At 39.2% G+C, this 23,916-nt stretch overlaps 2 protein-coding genes across 2 annotated transcripts in view; one reads left to right on the top strand and one right to left on the bottom strand.

Moving 5' to 3' along the window:
* The window catches only part of tpk2 (thiamin pyrophosphokinase 2), a 35,278-nt gene that overhangs the window by 7,406 nt on the left and 3,956 nt on the right, over positions 1-23,916 (top strand). The gene's annotated exons all lie outside the window — the stretch shown is intronic.
* Positions 1,586-23,618, bottom strand: LOC119489690 (NACHT, LRR and PYD domains-containing protein 14-like). Its single transcript, XM_037772433.1, has 12 exons — positions 23,436-23,618; positions 22,901-23,041; positions 17,494-17,610; positions 14,202-14,318; positions 11,513-11,610; positions 9,105-10,902; positions 7,749-7,925; positions 5,798-5,971; positions 4,989-5,162; positions 3,642-3,815; positions 2,829-3,002; positions 1,586-2,079 (listed from the first exon to the last, which is right to left on the bottom strand). The coding sequence occupies exons 2-12, from the start codon at positions 23,020-23,022 to the stop codon at positions 2,052-2,054; spliced, it is 3,153 nt and encodes a 1,050-aa protein (XP_037628361.1). The 5' UTR covers positions 23,023-23,041; positions 23,436-23,618; the 3' UTR covers positions 1,586-2,051.

The raw sequence follows: 23,916 nt of genomic DNA, 5'->3' as shown, positions 1-23,916 counted from the left end.
CAGAAAACTAGAAAAACATGTTTAAGTTTTAAAAAATGAAAGTGACCGTTAACACTAACGTTAGCTACATTTCTTTGTCAGTATCGCAAAGTTAGCTAACTTATTTTAAAATGACTTAACTCGAAATACTTAAACATTGATGAAAGAAATAAACTTGTTTTCACTTTGAAAAGAAAAAAACAAGAATTACCGCCTCACGGTTGTCTGCCTCCCCCAACCAGTCAAGTTGCAGTTTACATCCATGTCTGTCCAAAATGTCATCACTTCATCATTTTATGGGAATAAACATCTGTGTGAAATTGTCATAATTAGCATATGAATTCTTGAGTTATTGCCAAAAATGTGTTTTGTGATGTCACAGTGACCTTTGACCACCAAACTCTAAATCAGTTCATACTTGAGTCCAAGTGGGCGTTTGTAAAACTTGAGTTTATTTTCAAATCCAGTTTCCATCATTTTGAATCAAGTTTAAATACATTATGATGACACTTAACCTTGACAAAACAAAGTCAGTCAGAAAGAAAGCATTCACATCATCAGTTCAGTGTTCACTGCATCCATTCAGATAAACCACCTTAGTGGTAAAACAGAGGAAATGGTGTCAACTGCTGGCAGGAAGCAGCTCCAGCAAGAACAACAGAATATGAACGGTGGTGATATCGACCGTTTCAACACTGATTGACTCAATTTTCCTCTATGTACATGATTAGAATAGAATAGAATAGAGACTTTATTGTCATTGAAAACAATGAAAAACAGTTTAGCAGCTCTTGGCAGTAAAAGCAAACATTAAAAGCAAACATAAAAACATCACTTTTTCTGCCATCTTCACCACCCGCTGCAGGTCCCTCCTGTCCTCTACTGTGCCGCTAGCAAACCACACAGTGCAGCAGTAGGTCAGGAGGCTCTCAATGGTCGCCCGATAGAAATTAATCAACAGGTTTTGAGGAAGGTGAGCCTGCTTCAGCTTCCTGAGGAAGTAGAGTAGAGTCTCTGCTGTTCTCTATTAGTGAATATAAAATCTAGAGTATACATGTTAATCAGTTCTGTTTGTATATTTTACATCAAACATTATATAAAATATGAAGGTGCTGACTTTCCACCAAAATCCAGACATAATCTGTTTGTAGTCAGGTGAGAAACTAAAGCGAAGCCTCGACTGAATTCAGATTTGATCTAATTCTTTCTGTTTGTTCCAAGCAAATATTTATCTTTTATAATAAGAGAAATGGCTGGTATTGGTTTTAATCATGGATGTATAAAGAGAACTGGATACAGCGTCGGAGGCTCCCGTTCATTCCTATGAGAGCTGCTCAGTGGAGCATGAAGCCAAAATGGCTCAACTGTCGGGTGATAAAGTACCCAAATCATTCGGCGATCTTCCTCACCCATTGGGCCCATAGAGCAGGAGCAGTAGCGTTTCCTTTAACTCCGCCTCCCAGCCCTAGCTCCAGCCTCGATGTGGGTCTCATTCACATGAACGGAGGAAGGGAAATAACTCTGGATTCAGCTATTAGTGCATTTTACAACTTTTAGGACCTAACGATTTAAATAAAGACTATTAGTGTTCATACTGGGAAGTTAATTCACCTCAAAAAAAATTATCCGCTGAGTTACAGACGTCTCTTTCCCAATATAAGTCTATGGGAAAAAGTATTTTTAGGCCCAATGGCATCACGTGACGGACACGGAAGTTGTAGTACCGCCGTTTTGGTCACTACGAAAATGGGCATTAAAGCCCGGCGCTCTTCCTGAGGGCTAGGTTTTAATAGGGTAACTTTATTAACTTCCACTGTTATTTAGAAATAAGTGGAAATAAACAGCAAAACTCAGAGTGGAGCTGCAACACAAAGCAAAGCAGAAAGATCTATTTAAATGTGTTAATCTACAGTTATGTTGTGATAAACTGAACCATTCTGCAGAGGCATTTTGGGTTCAGAATATATGAATAAATAAAAAAAAGACAAAATAAGATGCAGGTCCAGGTGGTGAACCTCTGTGGATAATCAGGACACGGCTGATCCTTTCAACACATCCGCTTTTCTGATCACTCACTGTGACAGAGCTCCCTTCTTCCAGCTGATGAGAGAAGAAGAGAACAGAAGTCAAGAATCAGTGTTTACAGAGACTCCCTCCATCAGCTGTCAGTCACTGATGCATTACACAGTTCATTTATAAAACTATCATTGGCAGAACCAACCTCCATATCTCCGCTCACTCATCTCTAACTGTAACCGCTTATTTATCTTCTAGCAAATTCATTAGTGTGGTCGTTCCTAAAGTCTGCACCTCCTCTGGTCGTCACTCATTCCAGATTGCTGCTCCTAGTGACTGGAACGAGTTACAAAAGACACTAAAACTCCACACCCTCATCCCGTTACCCTCCTTTAATAGCTCTTTGGCGGAACCACATCATGGTTGCTTAATGTAATGATGGTTCTATGAAATAAGAGCCAATGATTTGAGCCTTCAGTCAGACTGATCTCAGAGCTGTGACAGAGATGAACTGATCAATGAGAGAACTAAGACTTTCTGATCAGATTTGATGGTACGACAGTTTGATGGATTAGGACCACTGTCTCTATACATGTTGTGATGCTGTCAGCTGTAATCCATCTTTATTTTCTGGAGACATGAACACGACAACAACAACATCTTCTTCACATCAACTCTAACACATGATCACAACAAGCTTCTGGCTGATCTGATTGGCTGACTGTTCTCTCTCTCTCTGTGTGTCACCGTTCTCCTCTCACAGCTTAACGGAGGAAACACATCACAACAATACTGATGAAACCAGCATGGACCGACTCGGACCCTCTACTGACCTCATAGTCTCCAGTCTACAGTTTGGACTCTTCACAAGATCACACATGAGCTTCACTCCTGAACCCTTCAGGTTGTTTTCACTCAGCTGCAGCTCTCTCAGATGGGAGGGGTTGGACTTCAGAGCTGAGGCCAGAGCATCACAGCTGATCTCTGACAACCTGCAGCCACTCAATCTGAATAAAGAAAAAATCACTTTATAATCCATCAGATGTGTTCAGGTTTTAAATGTGCAGCTCAACATTACTAATAAACTTTTCCCTAAAATGAGTAGAGTGACTTTGTCATTGTGTTATTGTGGATCATCATAATGTTAGCCTTCTACAGACATCATCCGATTGTCACCACAACAATCATACACTTTTTCATGTCAACACACATAAATAACATGCTGCTGATCTCTGTGTTCATCTATGTGTGTGTGCTGAATGATCAATATCAATGATCAGACATTATTTGTGGAATACGTTGAAATTAACAGAAACCAGAGAAATATTTCTACTTCATTACCTAAACTTGATCAATTTAAAACCAATATTAGTTCAGAGGATCTTCTGTATCCAGATGTGACTATTTACCAACAATGATAAACATTAATTTACTTTAACAACTAACAGTGGACATTTTCTACAGTTTCTTTAAGAAACACAAGTCTTTTGTGACTGCAGACTGAATTTAATTCAAGAAACATGAAAATATGAAGAAAAGGAAATTTACAACTCTATGGATGTAAGTTATGTTTGTAAATAAATTAGGTTAAATTGTTGATTAAACATATAAGATCTATAATTGTAACAGAGAGTCTGTGAACTGACCCCAGAGTCTCCAGTCTACAGTGTGGACTCTCCAGAAAACCACACAGCAACTTCACTCCTGAATCCTGCAGCTCGTTGTGACTCAGATCCAGCTGTCTCAGATGGGAGGGGTTGGACTTCAGAGTTGAGGCCAGAGAAACACAGCTGATCTCTGACCAACTGCAGTCCCTCAATCTGAATAAAGAATAAATGATGTAAGTTTAGAAGACAACGTTCCTGCTTGAAATCATTCAATGTTTAATAATAAGATAAGATATAAGATATTCCTTTATTAGTCCCACAGTGGGATAATCTGTTCAGAGCTGTAGAAAGTTTAGAACATAGAAGCTTAGAAAATGTAAACTCCAAACACCTGAAGCCAACAGGATGCAGGTTAAAAACTGTAAAATACAAAAAGTGAGACAGAGCTCTTATTAATATTAATGACAATGTGCTGATACTTCAATAAAGAGGTAGTGACTTCACCTCTTAAACCCTGACAGCTCCACCAGTGGATCCCGCTATGCAAACTCATGTTGAGCAGCCAAACACAAATAAAAACCTACAGAAATTGATTCAAGATTTGACTCAAGATCTCAAAGTTCCCAAAGATGCCAAATATGTCAGGATGAATTTTGGGGAAATGTATACTAAAGATATATAGGATAAGACATCTACAACATATTTATTTTAGGAATAGTTGGGTCATAAAATCAAAGCATTTTCAGTTTAAACTATTCAGTCAGTATAAGCATCATTATAGCTTCATAAAATGTATAGAAAAAGCAAATAGTGAATATATTTTTTATTGTCTGATAGCTGAAATAGAGATGATTTATTTATTCTTTATATATAACAGAACGTTGCTATGTATAGCAGACCATTGCTATGGGCGCAGTTCTGATGTCGGACTCTGGCGGACCGTTTATGTGTCAAAATATTGATTTCTTCAGTAAGTAGCCGTGTAATCAGCGGGATAATGTACAGCTAGCGGGTCATTGTTGTCAAAGAATCCCAGACAGGGCGATGAGAGACTGCTCCGCGTCGGGGTGCAGCATCACCCTGTCTGGGATTCTTTCACAAAAATGACTGGCTCGCTGTGCATTATCCCTTACAGATTTTTTATTATCATTTCTTTGAAAAAGGAAACATGATGGAAGTCAAATTTGTGATATATTGAGGTTTTAAATGTGTAGCTCAACATTGCTCAGCTACAGTCAATGGACTAAACCACTGAAGAAGAAAATGTACTTTAGCATTAAGATACTCAGTGTGGATCAGTATAATATCAGCCTTATGTCTGCAGTTTGTCACCACAACTTTGACATCATATTAATCTCATTACAGAGGTAAAAAATGGTGTCTGACCTCAGAGTCTCCAGTCTACAGTGTGGACTCTCCAGAAAACCACACAGAAGCTTTACTCCTGAATCCTGCAGCTTGTTGTTACTCAGATCCAGCTCTCTAAGATGGGAGGGGTTGGACCTCAGAGCTGAGGCCAGAGGAGCACAGCTGATCTCTGACAAACTGCACCAACTCAATCTGAATAAAGAATAAATGATTTAAGTTTAGAAGACAACGTTCCTGCTTGAAATCATTCAATGTTAAATAATCTGTTCAGAGCTGAAGGTTTAGAACGTAGAAGTTTAGAAAATGTAAACTCCAAACACCTGAAGCCAACAGGATGCAGGTTAAAAACTGTAAAATACAAAAAGTGAAACAGAGCTCTCATTAATATTAATGACAATGTGCTGCTACTTCAATAAAGACGTAGTGACTTCACCTCTTAAACCCTGACAGCTCCACCAGTGGATCCATCTATACAAACTCATGTTGAGCAGCCAAACACAAATAAAAACCCACAGAAATTGATTCAAGATTCGACTCAAGATCTCAAAGTTTCCAAAGATGCCAAATATGTCAGGATGGATTTTGGGGGAATGGGAAGAATATCAGGCAACAAAAAAATAAGCCAAAGGACATTTGCTACTAACAAAACGTGGGCGCTGGGCATGAAAATGACAATTGCGTCAGTGCTGTGCGTCGCTTTGCGCTGGGTGTAAGATAGGGCCCTCAGTGTGGATCAGTATAATATCAGCCTTATGTCTGCAGATTAGTGTCACCACAACTTTCCCATCATATTAATCTCAGTACAGAAGTAAAAAATGGTGACTGACCTCAGAGTCTCCAGTCTACAGTGTGGACTCTCCAGAAAGCCACACATGAGCTTCACTCCTGAATCCTGCAGCTTGTTGTGACTCAGCTGCAGCTCTCTCAGATGGGAGGGGTTGGACTTTAGAGCTGAGACCAGAGAAGCACACCTGATCTCTGACAAACTGCAGCCAAACAATCTGAATAAAGAATAAATGATGAAGATAAAAATCAATTACTTTATAATCCAATCAGATGTGTTCAGGTTTTAAATGAGTCGCTCAACATTACTATGTCCTAATCAATGAGCTTTTCCCTAAAATGAGTAGAGTGACTTTGTCATTGTGTTATTGTGGATCATCATAATGTCAGCCTTCTACAGACATCATCCAAATGTCACCACAACATTCATACACCTATTCATGTTAACATACATCAATAACATGCTGCTGATCTCAGTCAAGTCCGGAATTAGAGGATCAATATCAATTCAGACTTGTTAGACTTCATTATTTAATTTATTACATGGCCTTCTTCTTACTGTAGCTTAGTAGGTTTATGTCATTTACAGTAAAGGTCCACATTTGTTCAAATGTCTCTTAAAACAACAGCCACATGTCATATGTACATTAAAAGAGTTATTGGTGACAGTAATCATTCCTCCTGTGAAGTGGTCCCTTCATAACACAACTACACTGTAAGAAATGACTTCATAAGTTCAACTGAAACTAAAATGAAGATTCAGCCATGTGAGTCCGACAAATCAAGTGGGTGTTTACTAGAGCTGGGACGATTCAACAATCTCCTGATTCGATACTATCACAATTCGATATGTATTATTATTTTAAAGTGTTGTGATTCGAATTTGCGATTTTTTGCGATTTTTGTCAACGTTTTTAACACTAGACCATGGGAAAAAGTTGAATCATACACTTCTAGGGACTTTTACTTTGGAAAATATCTAAATTAATACAGTAAAAATGTTTGATTTTCATGTCCTGAAGTCAAATATATCAGTCAGTGTCAGGCATTATTTATTAAATGTTTTCCAGCAACCCTTATAATCAAAGAATAAAGACATTTTCCTCACAAAATAGTGGTTTCTTTTGGGTGGAATGGATATGACATCACGTTACTCAGACTACAACAATACAAGTGGTAACTTCCTTCTACCTCCACATAGACTTAAATGGAATATATTGATTCTGGCATTAAAAAATAAATTTCAAAATCGTAAAAATAAAATTGCGATACATAGGTGAATCGATTTTTTTTCCTACCCCTAGTGTTTACCAAAGTTACAGACTGTTTATTACCAAATTCCCTCTTTGTGTTACTAATCCTCCTGTAGCTCCACAAGGAAACTGTCAAACACAACATACTTACTGGATACATACTAAGGCTGGGCAATATATCAATATTATATCGATATCGTAATATGAGACAAGATATCATCTTAGATTTTGGATATCGTAATATCGTGTTATGGCATAAGTGTTGTCTTTTCCTGGTTTTAAAGTGATGTAATTTTCTGAACTTACCAGACTGTTCTAGCTGTTCTATTATTTGTAATTTACACTAAGTCATGAGATCCACATCACTGATGATTATTTATCAAAAATCTCATTGTGTAAATATTTTGTGAAAGCACCAATGGTCAACCCTACAATATCGTTGCAAAATCGATATCGTAGTATTTGGTCAAAAATATAGATATTTGATTTTCTCCAAGTCACCTAGCCCTAATACATATGACTCAGACTACTGAAGCCTCCGATTAGTGTGTAGGATCTGGTGGTATCTAGCAGTGACGTAAGGAGATCGCAACCAACTGAAGCCTCTCCTGTGTGCCAAGCATGATGGAGAGCTACGGTGGCCGTTGCGAAAACGTGAAAGTCCCTCTCTAGAGCCATCTGGAGCAGAGCCAGTGCATAGAGAGTGTGTACAAACTATATAAGCTACAGTCAGTGAACTGACCTCAGAGTCTCCAGTCTACAGTTTGGACTCTCCAGTCCACCAAACAGGTACTTCACTCCTGAATCCTGCAGGTTGTTGTTGTAACTCAGGTCCAGCTCTCTCAGATGGGAGGGGTTGGACTTCAGAGCTGAGGCCACAACTTCACAGTGAGTATCTGAGAGTCCACAGTCAGAAAGTCTGTCATGACACAAAAATGACAAAATATGTTATTATGAAAGAGGACAGTTTATATTTACTTCATGCATTTGATGACTAAACAGTTTGATATATACTTCTTTGATTAATATTTGCTTTTCACATCAGCATTCAGCTAATCTTATCTCACTGTTTGACATGAAACAATCATTCTCATCACTCTCTCTCTAACCTGCAGACTTTTAATTTTGGTTTTTCTTTAATCTTGCAGATAAAGTGAGAGAAAATGTTGTTACATGATGCTTCCCTTATGTCCAGTCTGTCAGTGTGATCTGATCCCAGGTCTGTCTCCACAAAGTTAGCATGAGGCCTTCTTGATTAGTAAAGCATTTTTAAAACTCAGTGAATAAGTAATAATAATACAGTTGAGAAAGATGACCTCTCTTTACTAGCTACCTGCTGATGTCAGGTTCACGTCCATAAATGGGAAAATTCAGTGACTGCTGCCAAACGGTAGAGAAATTAAACAAATCGCGCAATAATATTAGACCTGTACATAATTAAACATTCATATAATTAGATATTTTGATGACTGCATGGCATTTTGTCATTAACACTCTTTTCTGAGCATCAAACATATTCAGCTCACAAACACAATTAATGAACCAATAAGGTTGCATTATTTTCAACATAATATCATCAGGAAGATGTTATCAGTGTATCTTGCATTAAAAACATAACATTGATCTTTGGTGTGTATGAGATCTCTTAAAAAGTCTGAATTCTACCATTCTGCTGTTACATATTCATCAGACCGCTGTTATTGCTGGAAGCTGTGTATTTCCATCTTTTCTGAATCTGTCCAACATCTCCTGAAATTCGCCAAACACATAATCCACCAAAGAGCTTGTGTTAAAGTATTATTTTACCGTGTGTCTCTGTAACACGTTAACTGTAAAATGTATCAATTGTTAGAAATAGTTAGAATAAGTGTTCATTAACTTGACAGCTAGAAACACAAACTACTGAAACATTTTTAACTCAACATTTGAAACAGCTCAAGAACATCTGTGACAAAATACAACTGACATATTTATGTAAGAAACACGTGGAACACTTATAAGAATATTATATTTTAGGAATAATTGAATAGTGTGTATATTTGAAAAACTAAACTACTAATCTATACTTATCTATAAAGTTAATCACATCTGGACTTACAGAGCTTTTCTGCAGTTCCTCACAGCTGGAATCAGTCTCTGTCGTCCCTCCTTTGTTGTGTTGTACTTCTTCAGGTCCAACTCATCCAGAACCTCCTCTGACATCTGCAGCATGTAGGCCAGAGCTGAGCAGTGGATCTCTGAGAGTTTCTTCTCTGATCTGTTCTCTGACTTCAGGAACTCTTGGATCTCCTGATGTACCGAGTGGTCGTTCATCTCCGTCAGACAGTGGAAGATGTTGATGTTTCTGTCAGGAGAGGTTTTGGTATCATACATGTTCATCGCCTTCAGGTTGTTAATGATTCTTCGGATAATTTCTGGGCTGTTGTCTGTCTGACCCAGCAGACCTCCTAAGAGCTTCTGGTTGGAGTCCAGAGAGAGGCCATGAAGGAAGCGAACAAACAGGTCCAAGTGGCCATTTTTACTTTTAAGGGATTTCTTCATGGCTCTCTTCAGGAAGACATCCAAGGTTGAATGAACATATTTTTCTCCCAGGAAGGCCTTCAGTACCTTTGTGTTGCTGTTTGTGTAACAGTGGAACATGTAGACTGCAGCCAGAAACTCCTGAACGCTCAGGTGAACAAAGCAGTAAACTGTTTTCTGGAAGATCACACACTCTCTTTTAAAGATCTCTGTACAAAGTCCTGAGTACACCGAGGCCTCTGTGACATCAAGACCACACCGCTCCAGGTCTTCTTGGTAGAACAAAAGGTTTCCTTTCTCCAGATGTTCAAACGCCAGCCTCCCCAGCTTCAGAAGAACTTCCCTGTCATCCTTCATCAGCTCCTGGGGACTCGTCTCATGTCCCTCACCGTACTTCTGCTTCTTCCTCTTTGTCTGAATCAACAGGAAGTGTGAGTACAGGTCAGTCAGGGTCTTGGGCAGCTCTCCTCTCTGGTCTGTAGTCAACATGTGGTCCAGAACTGTAGCAGTGATCCAGCAGAAGACTGGGATTAGACACATGATGTGGAGGCTCCTGGATGTCTTGATGTGTGAGATGATTCTGCTGGACAGCTCTTCATCACTGACTCTCCTCCTGAAGTACTCCTCCTTCTGGGCATCAGCGAAGCCTCGTACTTCTGTTACCCTGTCAACACATGCAGGAGGGATCTGATTGGCTGCTGCAGGTCGGGAAGTTATCCAGACGAGAGCTGAGGGAAGCAGATTCCCCTGGATGAGGTTTGTCAACAGCACGTTGACTGATGACTTCTGGGTGACATCAGACACAACCTCATTGTTGTGGAAATCCAGTGAAAGTCTGCTTTCATCCAGGCCGTCAAAGATGAACAGAACTTTACAGTCAGCGAGCTTCTCTGCTGTGACCTTCTGTAATGTTGGATGGAAAACATGGAGCAGCATGAGAAGACTGTACTGCTCATCTCTGATCAAGTTCAGCTCCCTGAACGAAAGCAGAATCACCAGACTGACATCTTGGTTTTCCAAGTCCTCTGCCCAGTCCAGAGTGAACTTCTGCACTGAGAAGGTTTTTCCAACGCCAGCGACGCCATTTGTCAGAACGACTCTGATGTGTCCCTGTTGGTCAGGTAAGGCTTTAAAGATGTCGTGGCACTTGATTAGAGTGTCATGGAGGGTCTTCTTCTTGGAAGCTGTCTCAAGCTGCCTCACCTCATGTTGGGTATTAACCTCTTCACTCTGTCCCTCTGTGATGTAGAGCTCAGTGTAGATCCTGTTGAGGAGGGTTTCACTTCCTGTTTTATCAGCTCCTTCAGTCACACGTTCACATCTCCTCCTCAGACTGATCTTGTGTTCATCTACAACCTCCTGCAAACCACTATCTGCTGAAAGAGAGAAAACAAGTATAAGACAAAACAAAGAAACTTATTATTTCCAATGCCAATAGGAAAATAATCACTATAACAACAGATAAAGAAGTAAAGGTTATAAAGTCAATTCAATTTATTTTTATATAGCGTCAAATCATAACAGAAGTTATCTTAAGACTCTTTTCATATAGAGCAGGTTTAGACCGTACTCTATAATTTAGAGACCCAACAAGAGATCCCCCATGAGCATGCATCGTTATGTGACAATGGCAAGGAATAACTCCCCTTTCATCAGTGTGTCTGTCTGTCTGTGATAGAACAATGATGTTGTTGCTTTACAGAGATTAATAGTTCACCATCTTCATCTATGCAGATGGAAAACAAACATCATTCTGATTGGTTAATGCAAAGACGGAGTGATATCATAAAAACAAAACATAAAAATATAAAATGATTTCTTATGGGTTCAGATTTTCTCTCAAGGAGAACAAAGTACAAGAGTTACAGAGCAGATATGTATGGTGGAGAAGATCTTAAACGGTTGTCACAACAATAGTCAGTGTATTAAAAGAACAAGTCCTGTTTTCAGACATGAAGACATCAGCAGACCGATCTACAGTCTTACTTTGTACAGTGCTGGTCTGACTGGCTGTCTGCAGGCGAGGTCTTTTTCTGGATCTGGACATCGGCTCCTCCACAGAAGCATGACTCCTCTTCTTCTTTCTGTGGAGACATTACTTTAGAACTAAAATGATCTGTTGATTGTTGGTGAAAAATATCAAGACTTGGCCGATACTGAAGCTCAGATGGTCAAAGAGAAGAGTTAAAGTGTTGTTACTTTTCTGTTTGAATTCAGCATTCAGGCTGTAATGAAAATGTTCCTTCATTTGAACTCTTCTGCTTTAATAAACAAGAATTAGCTGCTTTTCCTATCTGACTGTCTTATTAAACATTTAGTGATCTGGCTGAAGTTAGTTTATTAAAGGGGAGCAACGGCCATTTTTAAAACATTGATATTATTCTATTCTAACAAGGAACACCAGGGCACCAGTGTTACATGCTGTGTGTCTTAGACTGCTGTTCACCTCAATATTTAGACCACTTATAACCTCAGTTCAAACCTAATTAACTCATACTAAACTACACAAAGTGACTGTGAATCAGTAAACGACGTAATTTTCTCTCTTTGGCCACTTTTAAAACATTAATATTATTCTGGAGGCTATATAACATGATGGAAAACAAACTGCAACTTGCTCATGGACACGCCAGGAAACCACAAGGTGGCAGCGGCACATTTCTCTCCTCTCCAGTCCACAGGGAGAAAACTGACTCAGACACTTTGGCAGTAAAGTAATAAACTGTTGGATTAACTCTCCTTCATTCCTTTCCTCCTTCTGCTCAGTCAACTATCTCAGCTGACTGACCGAAAACTGTTTCAGCTGACTGACCGAAAACTTTCACTTTCAGGGGTCCCTCCCTGTTCTCATGTACCTGGATCACCTGGTCAGTGAGGTCTGCGCTCTCTGAGTGCCATTCTAGTTCATTTACAGGAAATCTTTGACCTTTGAGTTTATGTATGGGGGCGTGTGTGTGTTGCTCACACAAATCAGCTTTTTAACAAGGTGTGCTTATGAGAATCTCTTTTGGCTTGAACAGGTTGAATTAAAATGAGTTTTGGTCAAATGTTATCTAATTTTTATGTTTAAATCAATTGGATTAAAAACTAATGTGCTTTTTCTTTAAAATTTCTGTTTTTTTCAGACTTATATGACTAAGATTCTTCTCAGCATCTGAAAGAAAAAAACTATTGTCTGTTGCTTAATAAAAAATAATTTAAGCCATTTTCCTAAGTTGCAACTCTTTTTCATAATCCAAACATAGATGGTAGCCAGAATTGACACTTCTTCTCGCTCAATTAGTACAACATATAGCTGCATTTTGAGGAATATAAATCTTTTAGCAGAACGTTTTTTTCTTCATCCTCAATGCATCATCGTCCACCAGGTCAGCTTACAGTAAAAACAGTCTCTTACTTTGACTCTGAGGGTCCAGGTTCATTTCTGAAGTCTAGAAATTTGTCTTTGGACCGGTCACTCTTCATAGACAGACAGCTGGGTACTGGAGACTCTGCTCTCGGTCTGTACTGAACTCTGCAAACACCAAGATGATTTTATTCACATCACATGAATCCTTGATAAATTCTCTGATGTTAAAGCCATTTAATTAGCTCTAAATAAACAAACTACTGTTACTGTCAATAATTAGGAGGTTTAAAAGTTTGTAGCCATCCTATTTGATTACATTACAGCTTTTCTAGGTGACTGACAGCTGTCTCAGATACTAAGAGCAAATGGCACAAATGATATAGCTACTGATATAGCTACTGTCGACAATGAGGAGGTTTAAAAGCTTGTAGCCGTTTTCTTAGATTAGATTACATCTTTTCTAGGTGAGGCTTCAGAGTCAGAGTCTTCATGTTTTTCGTAGGTCTCGCGAGACCAGTGTGTCCGTGTGTGTGGAGGAGGAGCTGAGCCTCGCTCTCGATGAAACACCAACACAGAGAGCAGAGGACAGAAGCAGTGAGCCCGTAAAGGACACCAAAACATAGCAGCATAGTTTTTTTCTGTTCAGTTGGCTCAGACGCTGTGAAAAAACGCTTATAATGACAGGGAAAACCCTGATTTTTATCAATTGTAGCCACATTTTGGCAAATTCCACGATACTCCACATTCTACAGTTGATTCCATTTTTATTATTAAATTCAAATCACAGGGCCCTCAGAACTCGTCATTTACATGTTAGCAGAGTCCCCTTTGTTCATGTTTGTTTATGTGCTAAAAGTGTGATTAAGGGTGTTTTCACACCTGTAGTTGGGTTAATTTGGTCCAGACCAAGTGAAAAAATTATACATTGTTGTAGTTCTGGTCCGAATCCTGTGCACACTGACTTTTTAAAAGTCAAATGTTATCTAATTTTTATGTTTAAATCAATTGGATTAAAAACTAATGTGCTTTTTCTTTAAAATTTCTGTTTTTTTCAGACTTATATGACTAAGATTCTTCTCAGCATCTGAAAGAAAAAGACTATTGTCTGTTGCGTAATAAAAAATAATTTAAGCCATTTTCCTGAGTTGCATCTCTTTTTCATAATCCAAACATAGATGGTAGCCAGAATTGACACTTCTTCTCGCTCAATTAGTACAACATGAAAATGCATTTTGAGGAATATAAATCTTTTAGCAGAACGTTTTGTCTTCATCCTCAATGCATCATCGTCCACCAGGTCAGCTTACAGTAAAAACAGTTTCTTACTTTGACTCTGAGGATCCAGGTTCATTTCTGAAGTCTAGAAGTTCGTCTTTGGACCGGTCACTCTTCATAGACAGACAGCTGGGTACTGGAGACTCTGCTCTCGGTCTGTACTGAACTCTGCAAACACCAAGATGATTTTATTCACATCACATGAATCTTTGATAAATTCTCTGATGTTAAAGCCATTTAATTAGCTCTAAATACACAAACTACTGTTACTGTCAATAATTAGGAGGTTTGAAAGTTTGTAGCCATCCTATTTGATTTCATTACAGCTTTTCTAGGTGACTGACAGCTGTCTCAGATACTAAGAGGAAGATGGCACAAATGATATAGCTACTGATATAGCTACTGTCGACAATAAGGAGGTTTAAAAGCTTGTAGCCGTTTTCTTAGATTAGATTACATCTTTTCTAGGTGAGGCTTCAGAGTCAGAGTCTTCATGTTTTTTGTAGGTCTCGCGCTACCAGTTTGTGTGGAGGAGGAGCTGAGCCTCGCTCTCGATGAAACACCAACACAGAGAGCAGAGGACAGAAGCAGTGAGCCCGTAAAGGACACCTAAACATAGCAGCATAGTTTTTTTCTGTTCAGTTGGCTCAGACGCTGTGAAAAAACGCTTATAATGACAGAGAAAACCCTGATTTTTATCAATTGTGGCCACATTTTTGGCAAATTCCACAATACTCCACATTCTACAGTTGATTCCATTTTTATTATCAAATTCAAATCACAGGGCCCTCAGAACTCGTTATTTAAATGTTAGCAGAGTCCCCTTTGTTCACGTTTGTTTATGTGCTAAAAGTGTGATAAAGGGAGTTTTCACATCTGTAGTTGGGTTAATTTGGTCCGGACCAAGTGAAAAAATTATACATTGTTGTAGTTCTGGTCCAAATCCTGTTCACACTGACTTTTTACAAACAAACCAGAGAAGTAAACATGAAGTTATAAAGACTGACATGAAGTTATAGAGACTGAAAGGTAACTGATTGTCATCAGTTCATCATCAGGTCCCACGTGGGGAAATCAAATTCTGTGACTGACAGAAGTTTATGCAGCACTTTAATGCTTCTGATGTGCATATTTGTGTTCTTTGATTAATAAATACTAATAATAAACATTATAGTCTTATTAGACTGCAAATCAGCCACATGTTATGATGAATAATAGTAGAGACAGGACTGTACAAAAGCCCCTTTGCACACTTTCATATGATTGGTGCGAATGCATAGTGCAAATGTCGGGGAGCGCACGGATACGTGCATGAGGCGTATTACTGTGAGATCGCTGTCACACTTTTTAATGGAGTTCATGATCTGACAAAGTACACAGAGTCGAATACAAGCACAGCAGTTTTAACAGCTGGCGTGCTTCTATACATCACTTCCTGAACAGATTTCACCATCAGCAGATGGATTTATTAGTAGTTTAGCTTTTGAAATCATGCTAAAATCACATATCTGCTGGTGGTTGGTTCGCTCTCACACCAAAAAAAAAATGCACCAGAGTTTGCTTGGAAGCGGACCGAGACCCAACTTTTAAGGTGGACCAGAGTTTGGTTGTTTGGTCTTCACCAGAGTTTGAATGAGCTTTCACACCAGCCCGAACAAACCATACTAACCAGGCAAATAGACCTGAGTTCATTTTAATCGAACAGAATGGGTTATGAGTGAATGCAACCTTAGCGACCTGTTTCGCTAGCAAGGGAGTAAATAGAGAGACAGAAAAAAGCATACCAAACCGTAATCTCCTCAAGGGAACAATCGATGATCATTTTCTCCTTTAGTTGGGCATAAATCACGGCTAGTTAGAAATACAACCCAAAGTTCTACCAAAGTTCAGTATTGCTTTAACTGTGATTAAAAGTTACTGGTGACTCAGACCTTTGTCCAGCGATATCTCTGTCGATTTTACTGCTATTATTATATTATATATATATTATATTCTGCAACATTTTGGAATATTTAGCGCCTATTATTAGCGCCACGACCCCCAAAGGCCAAATTTGCAGTGCCCAGATGTCTATATCTTTTCATAACATATACTGTAAATTTACATCTGTGCCAAATTTGTTGCTTCTATCGCAAAATGCAAAATTGTTACAAATATTTCAGCTTAGCTGCCCCACTATCCTCCTGCTTCAGTCTTCACTTTTCCTCCTTGTGTTCTGTTATTACCTCAGCCAAGGAAGGAGGTTATGTTTTCACCGGCATTGGTTTGTTGGTTTGTTTGTTGGTTTGTCCGTTTGGAGGATTACTCCGAAAGTCCACGATTGATTTGAAGGAACATTTTTCGAGGGGTGGGGTGTGGCACAATGAACAATCCATTAGATTTGGTGGCGATCCAGATCATGATCCGGCTTCGGGAAATTTTTTTAATAACTCCGCTCAACCTGTGCATTAACACCACAGGCTTTAAGACATGCTCAGCGTAACTGATGACGCGTCACCCTGCCTCTTTCCTTCTGCCTGCTGAGAGAGGGACAGAGAGAGAGCGGGGGGTGGAGGGATGGGGGGACACCTGTAGATATGGCGTTTTTTCACATTAAACCCGGTGAAATTACAGTTGAGTTCGACCAAAGCACGCTCGGTGATTGTTGGAAAGAGTAACAACGATGGTTTAGGTGAGTTTCTGTTTGTACTGTCCAGTTTGAATGAGGTGTTTTACGCTGCTCCGCTATATACAGCTGATCTCAACATAAACAAAATTACACGTGGATGATGGCGCAAGCTGCACGGAGAGGGGTGGAAATCGTTCTCGGGCAGCTTGGTGGAGGTCTGCGCTCTCCGAGTGCCATTCTAGTTCATTTACAGGAATTCTTTGACCTTAGAGTTTATCTATGAGGGCGTGTGTGTGTTGCCGACACAAATCAGCTTTTTAACAAGGTGTGTTTATGAGAATCTTTTTTGGCTTGAACAGGTTGAATTAAAATGAGTTTTGGTCAAATGTTATCTAATTTTTATGTTTAAATCAATTGGATTAAAAACTAATGTGCTTTTTTCTGTAATAATTCTGTTTTTTTCAGACTTATATGACTAAGATTCTTCTCAGCATCTGAAAGAAAAAACTATTGTCTGTTGCATAATACAGAATAATTTAAGCTATTTTCCTGAGTTGCAACTCTTTTTCATAATCCAAACATAGATGGTAGCCAGAATTGACACTTCTTCTCGCTCAATTAGTACAACATGAAGCTGCATTTTGAGGAATATAAATCTTTTAGCAGAACGTTTTGCCTTCATCCTCAATGCATCATCGTCCACCAGGTCAGCTTACAGTAAAAACAGTCTCTTACTTTGACTCTGAGGGTCCAGGTTCATTACTGAAGTCTAGAAGTTCGTCTTTGGACTGGTCACTCTTCATAGACAGACAGCTGGGTACTGGAGACTCTGCTCTCGGTCTGTACTGAACTCTGCAAACACCAAGATGATTTTATTCATATCACATGAATCCTTGATAAATTCTCTGATGTTAAAGCCATTTAATTAGCTCTAAATAAACAAACTACTGTTACTGTCAATAATTAGGAGGTTTAAAAGTTTGTAGCCGTCCTATTTGATTATAACCACATTTTGGCAAATTCCACGATATTCCATATTTTACAGTTGATTCCATTTTTATTATCAAATTCAAATCACAGGGCCCTCAGAACTCGTTATTTACATGTAAGCAGAGTCCCCTTTGTTCACGTTTGTTTATGTGCTAAAAGTGTGATTAGGGGTGTTTTTTTTTAAGGTGGAACAGAGTTCGGTTGTTTGGTCTTCACCAGAGTTTGAATGAGCTTTCACACCACCCCATACAAACCATACTAACCGGGCATACACATCTAGGTAGTTCATTTTAACCGAACAGAATGGGTTATGAGTAAATGCAACCTTAGCGACCTGTTTTGCTAGCAAGGGAGTAAATAGAGAGAGAGAATAAAGCATACCAAACCGTAATCTGCTCACGGGAGCAATCAATGTTGATTTTCTCCTTTAGTTGGGCATAAATCACGGCTAGTTAGCGATACAACCCAAAGTTCTACCAAAGTTCAGTATTGCTTCAACTGTGATTAAAAGTTACTGGTGACCCAGACCTTTGTCCAGCGATATCTCTGTCAATTTTACTGCTAATATTATATTATATATATATATTATATTCTGCAACATTTTGGAATATTTAGCGCCTATTTATATAGATATACATTTTTCTAAATGGCTGCCATGACCCCCAGAGGCCAAATTTGCAGTGCCCCGATGTCTATATCTTTTCATAACATATAAACTTACATCTGTGCCAAATTTCTTGCTTCTATTGCAAAATGCACAATTGTTACAAATATTTCAGCTTAGCTGCCCCACTATCCCCCTGCTTCAGTCCTCAGTTTTCCTCCTTCTGCTCTGTTATTACCTCCGCCAAGGCCAAAGGCCTAGGAAGGAGGTTATGTTTTCACCAGCGTTGGTTTGTTGGTTTGTTTGTTGGTTTGTCCGTTTGGAGGATTACTCCAAAAGTCTGCGATGGATTTGAATGAAAAAAATGTTTAGGTGTGGGGTGTGGCACAATGAACAATCCATTAGATTTGGTGGCGATCCGGATCATGATCCGGCTTCGGGAATTTCTTTTAATAACTCCGCTCAGCCTGTGCATTAACACCACAGGCTTTAAGACATGCGCAGTGTAACTGATAACGCATCACCCTGCCTCTTTCCTTCTGCCTGCTGAGAGAGGGACAGAGAGAGAGCGGGGGGTGGAGGGAGGGGGGGACATCTGTAGATTTGGCGTTTTTTCACATTAAACTCTGTGAAATTACAGTTGAGTTTGACCAAAGCACACTTGGTGATTGTTGGAAAGAGTAACAACGACGGTTTAGGTGAGTTTCACTTTGTTTCTGTCCAGTTTGAATGAAGTGCTTTACGCTGCTCTCCGCTATGTGCAGCTGATCTCAACATAAACAAAATTACACGTGGATGATGGCGCAAGCTGCACGGAGAGGGGGGGCAATCGTTCTCGGGCAGCTTGGCGGAGGTCTGCGCTCTCAGAGTGCCATTCTAGTTCATTTACAGGAAATCTTTGACCTTTGAGTTTATGTATGAGGGCGTGTGTGTGTTGCTCACACAAATCAGCATTTTAACAAGGTGTGTTTATGAGAATCTCTTTTGGCTTGAACAGGTTGAATTAAAATGAGTTTTGGTCAAATGTTATCTAACTTTTATGTTTAAATCAATTGGATTAAAAACTAATGTGCTTTTTCTGTAATATTTCTGTTTTTTTCAGACTTATATGACTAAGATTCTTCTCAGCATCTGAAAGAAAAAACTATTGTCTGTTGCATAATACAAAATAATTTAAGCCATTTTCCTGAGTTGCAACTCTTTTTCATAATCCAAACATAGATGGTGCCCAGAATTGACACTTCTTCTCGCTCAATTAGTACAACATGAAAATGCATTTTGAGGAATATGAATCTTTTAGCAGAACGTTTTGTCTTCATCCTCAATGCATCATCGTCCACCAGGTCAGTTTACAGTAAAAACAGTCTCTTACTTTGACTCTGAGGGTCCAGGTTCATTACTGAAGTCTAGAAGTTCGTCTTTGGACCGGTCACTCTTCATAGACAGACAGCTGGGTACTGGAGACTCTGCTCTCGGTCTGTACTGAACTCTGCAAACACCAAGATGATTTTATTCACATCACATAATCTTTGATAAATTCTCTGATGCTAAAGCCATTTAATTAGCTCTAAATAAACAAACTACTGTTACTGTCAATAATTAGGAGGTTTAAAAGTTTGTAGCCATCCTATTTGATTACATTACAGCTTTTCTAGGTGACTGAGAGCTGTCACAGATACTAAGAGCAAATGGCACAAATGATATAAGTACTGATATAGCTACTGTCGACAATGAGGAGGTTTAAAAGCTTGCAGCCATTTTCTTAGATTAGATTACATCTTTTCTAGGTGAGTCTTCAGAGTCAGAGTCTTCATGTTTTTCGTAGGTCTCGCGAGACCAGTGTGTCCGTGTGTGTGGAGGAGGAGCTGAGCCTCGCTCTCGATGAAACACCAACACAGAGAGCAGAGGACAGAAGCAGTGAGCCCGTAAAGGACACCAAAACATAGCAGCATCGTTTTTTTCTGTTCAGTTGGCTCAGACGCTGTGAAAAAAACGCTTATAATGACAGGGAAAACCCTGATTTTTATCAATTGTAGCCACATTTTGGCAAATTCCACGATACTCCACATTCTACAGTTGATTCCATTTTTATTATCAAATTCAAATCACAGGGCCCTCAGAACTCGTTATTTACATGTTAGCAGAGTCCCCTTTGTTCACGTTTGTTTATGTGCTAAAAGTGTGATTAAGGGTGTTTTCACACCTGTAGTTGGGTTAATTTGGTCCAGACCAAGTGAAAAAATTATACATTGTTGTAGTTCTGGTCCGAATCCTGTGCACACTGACTTTTTACAAACAAACCAGAGAAGTAAGCATGAAGTTATAGAGACTGAAAGGTAACTGATTGTAATCAGTTCATCATCAGGACCCACGTGGGGAAATCAAATTCTGTGACTGACAGAAGTTTATGCAGCACTTTAATGCTTCTGATGTGCATATTTGTGTTCTTTGATTAATAAATACTAATAATAAACATTATAGTCTTATTAGACTGCAAATCGGCCACATGTTATGATGAATAATAGTAGAGACAGGACTGTACAAAAAGCCCCTTTGCACGCTTTTATATGATTGGTGCGAATGCATAGTGCAAATGTCGGGGAGCGCACGGATACGTGCATGAGGCGTATTACTGTGAGATCGCTGTCAAACTTTTTAATGGAGTTCATGATCTGACAAAGTACACAGAGTCGAATACAAGCACAGCAGTTTTAACAGCTGGCATGCTTCTATACATCACTTCCTGAACAGATTTCACCATCAGCAGATGGATTTATCAGTAGTTTAGCTTTTGAAATCATGCTAAAATCACATATCTGCTGGTGGTGGGTGCGCTTGCTTTCACACCAGAAACAAAATGCAGCAGAGTTTGCTTGGAAGCGGACCGAGACCCAACTTTTAAGGTGAACCAGAGTTTGGTTGTTTGGTCTTCACCAGAGTTTGAATGAGCTTTCACACCACCCCAAACAAGCCATACTAACCAGGCAAATAGACCTGAGTTCATTTTAACCCAACAGAATGGGTCATGAGTGAATGCAACCTTAGCAACCTGTTTCGCTAGCAAGGGAGTAAATAGATAGAGAGAATAAAGCATACCAAACCGTAATCTCCTCAAGGGAACAATCGATGATCATTTTCTCCTTTAGTTGGGCATAAATCACGGCTAGTTAGCAATACAACCCAAAGTTCTACCAAAGTTCAGTATTGCTTTAACTGTGATTAAAAGTTACTGGTGACTCAGACCTTTGTCCAGCGATATCTCTATCGATTTCACTGCTAATATTATATTATATATATATTATATTCTGCAACATTTTGGAATATTTAGCGCCTATTTACGACCCCCAGGGGCCAAATTTGCAGTGTCCCTATATCTTTTCATAACATATACACTTACATCTGTGCCAAATTTTTTGCTTCTATCGCAAAATGCATGGTGATTATTGGAAAGAGTAACAACGACGGTTTAGGTGTGTTTCACTTTGTTTCTATACAGTTTGAATGAAGTGTTTTACGCTGCTCCGCTATGTGCAGCTGATCTCAACATAAACAAAATTACACGTGGATGATGGTTCGCTCTCGGGCAGCTTGGTGTTCATTTACAGGAAATCTTTGACCTTAGAGTTTATCTATGAGGGCGTGTGTGTGTTGCTGACACAAATCAGCTTTGTAACAAGGTGTGTTTATGAGAATCTCTTTTGGCTTGAACAGGTTGAATTAAAATGAGTTTTGGTCAAATGTTATCTCAAACTGCAACTTGCTCATGGACACGCATATTGCGAGGGCTCGCCTGGAAACCACAAGGTGGCAGCGGCACATTTCTCTCCTCTACAGTCCACAGGGAGAAAATGGACACAGACACTTTGGCAGTAAAGTAATAAAATGTTGGATTAACACTCCTTCATTCCTTTCCACCTTCTGCTCTGTCAACTGTCTCAGCTGACTGACTGAACACTTTCACTTTCAGAGTTCCCTCCCTATTCTCACGTACCTGGATCACCTAGTCAGTGTGGCTCCTCCCCTCTCCATTTACAGGAAATCTTTGTTTTATGAGAATCTCTTTTGGCTTGAACAGGTCTTTGACCTTTAAGTTTATGTATGAGGGCGTGTGTGTGTTGCTCACACAAATCAGCATTTTAACAAGGTGTGTTTATGAGAATCTCTTTTGGCTTGAACAGGTTGAATTAAAATTACTTTTGGTCAAATGTTATCTAACTTTTATGTTTAAATTAACTTGATTAAAAACTAATGTGCTTTTCCTGTAATTTTTTTTCCAGATTTATATGACTAAGATTCTTCTCAGCATCTGAAAGAAAAAAACTATTGTCTGTTTCATAATAAAAAATAATTTAAGCCATTTTCCTGAGTTGCAACTCTTTTTCATTATCCAAACATAGATGGTAGCCAGAATTGACACTTCTTCTCGCTCAATCAGTACAACATGAAGCTGCATTTTGAGGAATATAAATCTTTAAGCACAACGATTTGTCTTCATCCTCAATGCATCGTCGTCCACCAGGTCAGCTTACAGTAAAAACAGTCTCTTACTTTGACTCTGAGGATCCAGGTTCATTACTGAAGTCTAGAAATTCATCTTTGGACTGGTCACTCTTCATAGACAAACAGCCAGACTCTGCTCTGTCCTCCTTTTCCTCCACACAATCACTCATCTTCTTATCTGAAGTCAGTCTGAGAGGTAAAAACAGGAATGCTGACTGTGAGATAAGATCATTTAAACTTTAAATGATCAAACTTGTTTCCTTTAAAATTTAAAGGAAACAAGTTTGCACAAGAGTCACAGGCAAGACTGAGAGAACAGGAAGTAACACACGCACACACACACAGTATACCGTATAATAAAACCATCCAGAACTCCACCTGGTCAGTTCTCTTTAAATCTCTGCTTGTTTTCTTGGTTTACAGCAGGTTTAACGAGTATTATTCAGCCAGTCATGACTTCGTGTTCACAGATGAATCAAACTGTTGAGTTCATTCTAACATGTCTGTCCTCTACAGTCCACAGGTAGGAAACAGACTCAGACACTTTGACAGTGAAATAATAAAATGTTGGATTAAAACTCACCCTGCTTCAGCCTTCAGTATTCATCCTTCTGCTCCGTTGACTCTAAATGGAGTCATTGAACACTTTAAGAGTCAACACCATCAGTCAACAGTCCGACCTGTTTGTGTACCTGCATCAGCTGCTGAAGTGTTGCTCCTCCTCTCTCCATTTACAGGAAGTCAGCTGAGTTCATCTGAGTGTGTGTGCGTGCGTGCATGCGTGCGTGCGTGTGTGTACTTGTTTTCATGACAAATGAGGACAATTTTATGATAGCACAGCTTCAATATCAGGACACTTCGAAAAAATTAGGACATTTTTGGCGTCCTCTCACCAGAGTCTTCTAGAGCGTCCGTAGCATTAAAATCAGGTCAGATTTTTTATGCTAAATGCAGTACTTTTGAAGGTTTCTGGACAATATTTGTCATTGTTTTGTGCTGTTAATTGATTTACAATAATAAATATATACATACATTAGCATAACGCAGCATATTTGTCCACTCTC

This window comes from Sebastes umbrosus, chromosome 6 (assembly GCF_015220745.1).
Source record: "Sebastes umbrosus isolate fSebUmb1 chromosome 6, fSebUmb1.pri, whole genome shotgun sequence".
Lineage (NCBI taxonomy): Eukaryota > Metazoa > Chordata > Actinopteri > Perciformes > Sebastidae > Sebastes > Sebastes umbrosus.
The sequence above is the reverse complement of the archived record's forward strand: the minus strand, read 5'-3'. Positions and strand labels throughout refer to the sequence as shown.